Source organism: Poecilia latipinna, unplaced genomic scaffold, assembly GCF_001443285.1.
Source record: "Poecilia latipinna isolate Pla-1442-1.1 unplaced genomic scaffold, P_latipinna-1.0 Scaffold393, whole genome shotgun sequence".
Classification (NCBI taxonomy): domain Eukaryota; kingdom Metazoa; phylum Chordata; class Actinopteri; order Cyprinodontiformes; family Poeciliidae; genus Poecilia; species Poecilia latipinna.
The window spans coordinates 29229-34679 of record NW_015113009.1 but is presented as its reverse complement, the minus strand read 5'-3'; the positions used below and the strand labels follow the sequence as shown (position 1 = coordinate 34679).

Sequence of the window (5451 nt, the reverse complement as noted above, 5' to 3'; positions counted from 1 at the left end):
GTTTGACAGAGTATGAGACAAGACAATCTGTGGGGAAAAAAATTCAAGGTCCTCCACCTCCTCTCTGAGCTACTATTGGTATCTCAAGAAACTGAAAACATCCAATCAGAGCTTGGAGGCGGGTCTTAGTGATGCCAATCAATCTCATATACTCACTGCTAAATGACAGAGAAATGACCTACCATTACAGGAAAATCATCTATCCACCGTCATTGGTGGCCATGCTAACCAGCCTAGCATTCAGGACAGGTTCTGCTAGCTGACTGGCAGCGCCAAGACCCGCCTCCTGGCTCTGACTGGTTGTTTCTAATAAGTACTAGGAGCACTGGGAGAAAGAAGGCAGAGAAATAATTTTTTTTACACAAATTATCTCTCATACAGTTTCAACAAATATGCAAAAAGAAAAAAAAAAGCTACATACTGCAGCTTTAACTAGCTTTATCTAGGTTTGGGTCTGAAACAAAAACTCTATGCAGCCTCCCTACAGAAGAAATAACACACAACACAAAGGAATCCTTCTGCAGGTCTGCATATATTTTCCACTTTGTAACATTCATTCTATCAGAACTTCAGTACGGATTGAAATGTTAGAGGGCAACACTAAAAACCCCTGGATGGAGGGGAGGTTCTACACCGGAGCGCTAGGTGGACCTATTGGAGGAGGGGGCTTCCTGTCCATGTTTTCATTCTGACAAACACACAGACAAAGGAGTAGAGGGGAGGAGGGGGGGAGGGTGACACAGTGAATCCTCCTCTGGTCCACTGATAACGGAGCAGATTGGTTTAAGCACCACCATCTACATTTCTCATGGGGACTGAAAGGACACTGGGCAGAGGTGATGGGCGTCGAGTGCAGGCAGCCTCTTCACGGTCACCAACGGAAACTTAGAAATCTGGGATCCTTGGGTTTGTTTTCTGTTCTCACCCCTGCAGACAAAATTCAGGGTTTTAATGGCGATCCAATCAGGCTGCAGGTCCAACTGTGCTGAGAGTGGAGGTGTAGCGGGACAGGATGAAGTCAGTGGGCTGAGAACAGGGGAAAATAAAAATCCAAAAATATATATTTATGTTTAAATTTATATATATATATATATGTATATATTTATATTTATTTACGAGGTATATGTCCACAAAAAAATAAAACACCCAAAGTTTCAAAATAGGCATTTCTTCCAAATATATCCTTGCTAGTGATGCCTTGGGTAGACATTAATATTAACAGCAATATTAATCCAAACACCAGGAAGTTCTCCTGTTCCAAATCTCCACCATCAGGAGTCCCAGAAGAAGAGAGGCCTCAGACCAGCGCATGTATGGGATTCTGACGTCAAACCCCAGAAAGTTACCTCTCAAGCAAAAACAGACAAAAGGACAAAAAAAAAAAAAAAGTAAAACTTCCCTAATTTCTCCAACAACCAAACAGCCACACGCTCGGAGCCTCCTCTTGCTCCAGGAAGAGTTGGGGCCGAGAAGAACCGCTGGAAACGGGAGGCAGGAGAAACGCGGGCCACAGGTCCAAGACGAAACAAAAAGGTGTCTTTGTGCAAGTCTCAAAACGAAAGCCAACATAAACCCAAAGAGGCAGCGGCAGGCGTCCTCTAGATGACCGTCAGTTAGGCTGGCAGTAGAGGATCGCTGCCCACTGTAGTCATGCCAGGTACTGCTGCAGCGCCGTCTTCGCCCTGGCAGAGACACAAACACATCGTCGTCATGGTTATGGTCAGACTTTGGTGACGGAGGAGCAGAGGGGGTTTCTGGAACAACCTGTCACTGAGGTTGGGGTCGGCTGACTGCGTCAGTTTGTGCAGGACGTCCACGAAGCCCATCTCCCTCAGCTTGTCCTGGCGATCCTGAGAGCCTGGCGCACAACCGGGAGCAAACGGGAAACTTCATCATCGTGTCGAAGACTCCAGGATTTTCAACCTGATTCTACTTTTAAAAAAAGACTCGGTACTCGGACTTCTTTAAAAAAAGAAGTCGGTATAAATCGACTAGGTATCGATTTATACCCAGTCTTCAATCGTTCTACAACGGCGAACTGAGGCCGTTGTAGACAGAGTAAATTACTGCCAAAAAAAAATTCAGAAGTTTTTATTTTAATTTCAGAAATTTTTCAGAAAAAAAAGTTGGAAATTCCTGAATATTTACACATTTTTCGCATTTTTTGTTCTAGAAAATTTCTAAGATTAATATCAAGACTTTGCTGTGCTTTCTAGCAAATGTTTTGACTTTGGTTGCAGCTGGGTCATTAAATTTTAAACCAGATTCCAGTGGACAAGAAAGTACTTTGAAAAATGATGTGGGAGAAATCTGAAATAAACTGGAAACCGATCATTACAACCAGACACTCTAATGTTCCTCAGTGAAAACACACTGAAACACAATTTAAACTAACACCGTTTTGTTTTGGTTGATTGAAAAGCGTAATTAATTACCGTATTTTCTGCACTATAAGGCGCACCTTAAATGAATGGCCTATTTTAAAACTTTTTTTCATATATAGGGCGCATAGAATAAGACGCTACAGTTAGGGACGCGATTTAATCCGTAATTTACAAATGTGGATGTGTGATAATAAAAAGTTGGTCCACGAGTACATTATATAGTAGGCTGGCCCAGTCATTGTTTCACTCGCGGTGTTGGTGTTGCGATATTGCGCCCAACTGCTTTCTGGGTAACGCAGACCAACCGACACACTGCCGCCGCAGTCTCTGTCTCCCCCCCAGCCCCCCGGCTTTAAATGTATAGGGTTGGTCCCTTGGTAACCCTAGTGAAGCACCCTGGTGAATGTCTAAAGCCACTTTGTTGACATAAAGAATGTCAACAAAACAGTCCGACTCCGGTCGGCGAGGAGAGCCTTCCGCGACTGGGCCGGGGCGTGGCCGGACGATGGTCACCCTTCTCCGTTCGCACACAGCATGTTGGTGGAGAACGTGGTGCTAAATGACCTGCAGACGACCTGATTATAGACGGTTGGTAGGTAGATAGGTTAGTCAAAGTTTATTAACAAACCAGCGTTCTGACAACTATCCCAGCATGCACCGCGCGCTTCTTCTTCCACAGGCGAAAATGAAGTCGGCGGCTGCTTACCGTAGTTGCTAGACCTGTTGTGGCTCAATATTGGTCCATATATAAGGCGCACTGTCGGCTTTTGGGGAAATTGAAGGTTTTTAGGTGCGGAAAATACGGCATATTAAACATGCAACATGGAAACATGCTGCTGATCTGTTTGTGTTTAAAAGTTAATGTCAGAGCAACTTATTGTTGGGATTTAAGAGAACAGAAACAAAATCTAAACAGAAGTTAAAACTAACACACCTCCATATTTAAACTTTATTTTGTCATGATAAAACTACTGACTGGTATAATGTAGGAATTTTGCCCAGGTTTGACTTTTCAGCTTCACGACAAAAATCGATCAACTTTTAAAAGGGTACATTAAAAAAATTACTAAAAGAAACCCTGCGACTAACAGAAATGTAATAGAAACTCTTTTTCTGCCATGTTTGTTTTAATCCGAGTTCTTCTGTAATCTGAATCGAGCAGCTGGCAGCAGTCCTTACCGTCCTCCTCGTTCCAGATGAGGTTGGACACACAGAAGGTGGCGGCGAGCTGCAGCTTCACGTTCGAGTGTCCCTGTGGGAACGGAGGACAGAGAGGACGTCAGAGACACACGTCCCCGCTCCGCAGCGAAACCAACGCCTTCTGAGCCGTCAGCACAATTCAGAATGACAACACGACTGAAAAACTCATCATATCAGCTCATATACCAGTCAGTACTGATAATTGTCAATATTGGTAATTATTGGCTAGTTGTTTTTTTTTATTATGTGGAATTCTTTACAGAGTTTCACTCCACTGTTTTTTTAAAAATTATTTTTAAGTAGTTATGAAGCAGTGCAGCAAAACATAAAACTGCTGCTACCCAAGTTACTTAGCAACAGTTGTTGCTAGGTAACCAAAGACTGAGTTAATTGATGCCACCAACTAGCTTAGCTCGCTGTCAAAGGTTGAGCAGTTGAATCCTTTCCTTTTCCTACATCTCTCAGAATGCTGTGCGGTTCTGGCTTGGCGGTTCAGGGAATATTCTATCGGCTGTATTGATATTAATCACATGTCTATATTCATCATTATTGATTCATTCCTCAAATGTTTCCTGAAATCCTGAATCGATAGTTTTTCTCTAAACATTTTTACGTCAGTCATAACAATAAATCATCAAAGCGTTCTCCTATAGAAGTTATTGATTATTCTCAACGCGAGTAATAAGAGCATACGAAACATCCTCATGTGATACGAATCCAATTAAACAAAATGAAATAAATGTTCAGTTTCTAGCTAAACAAATGCATTTCTTTTAAAGAGGCTGAAAACCAGAATCAGAAAGTTACAGTGAAGCAAGCTTGTGTTCAACGCTGGGCCGTACCATGTAGTATTTAATTTTCTGGAGCATGTCATCGTTTGTCATGATGAGCTCCTTGGCTGTGTTTCCATCGGCGATGTTGGCGAGGATGCAAAGCGTCTGAGTGGAAAAAAAAACAAAAAAAACAAAGAGTCGGTGCTTTCATCTGAGCTGACCACAGATTTAACTCGGACAAAATGTAGAAATCCCATCCTGCAGTGCAGCAGCAGGACCAAGTGCTGCACAGAAATCCTCTTTCGTACGCTCACCTGCTCTTTGACCTCTATGCTGTGCTCGGCTTCCAGGATCAGGGTCACCGCCTGCATGATCTGCTTCCCGTGAGAGCTCATGATCTGGTCTATGTGCTGGCAGCACAAGGAGAGAGCAGAGGGAGGTCAGTGTTTAAAGGTGCCTGGAGAAAATCCTTCACATTCGGCACATTACGGCTCAGGGAGACACCTGAACGCAGCGCTGGCTGAGCCCTCAACCAATAGAAATCCAGCCTGAATCTCACCTCTAACTGGTGTGTCTGCATTTCCCGCACAGCGTTCTGTTTTTGATCATTTCTACTGTCAGAGGCAATGGATGCCCCAGAGCAGTGTCAGCATTTTTATGCTCCTCTAATCCGGAACAAGAAAACTGCAAAACAGCTGAAACACTGAATTCCTTCAAATCAAGGCTAAAGACCCAGCTATCTGATCTGTACACGCTTGATGATGGTATTTGGCAAAATGTAATGTCTATTTCTTGTTTCATAATTAGCTGCTTTATTACATTTTTATAGTGTAGAGCATTTTGAACTGCCTGGATGCTGAAATGTGCTCTAACTAATAAACTTGACAGGAGAAAACGCTGCACCATGGAGGGCCGATATCAGCCTCTATCTGAGCCTGTTGCAATAAGCAATTAATCAATAAATCAATTAATCGCATGATAAATTAAAACGAGCTCAATAATTTCCATTTGGATGACTGATTGTTTTTATCATTTCTCTCTCTTTCTACCAAAAACTACATGATAAAAGTCTTTATTCTGGGAGCTGCAGAATC

At 42.9% G+C, this 5451-nt stretch overlaps 1 protein-coding gene across 1 annotated transcript in view; it reads right to left on the bottom strand.

Annotated features, from left to right (window-relative positions):
* Positions 1 to 513: 513 nt before the first annotated feature.
* armc8 (armadillo repeat containing 8) overlaps positions 514 to 5451 on the bottom strand; it is a 19801-nt gene continuing 14863 nt past the window's right edge. Inside the window, exons 18-22 of the mRNA XM_015037100.1 lie at positions 4672 to 4767; positions 4427 to 4522; positions 3564 to 3636; positions 1765 to 1858; positions 514 to 1682 (exon numbers count right to left, since the gene is read on the bottom strand). Of these exons, the coding sequence (XP_014892586.1) occupies positions 1649 to 1682; positions 1765 to 1858; positions 3564 to 3636; positions 4427 to 4522; positions 4672 to 4767 (393 nt within the window). The 3' untranslated portion in view covers positions 514 to 1648. The remainder of the gene's footprint in view (positions 1683 to 1764; positions 1859 to 3563; positions 3637 to 4426; positions 4523 to 4671; positions 4768 to 5451) is intronic.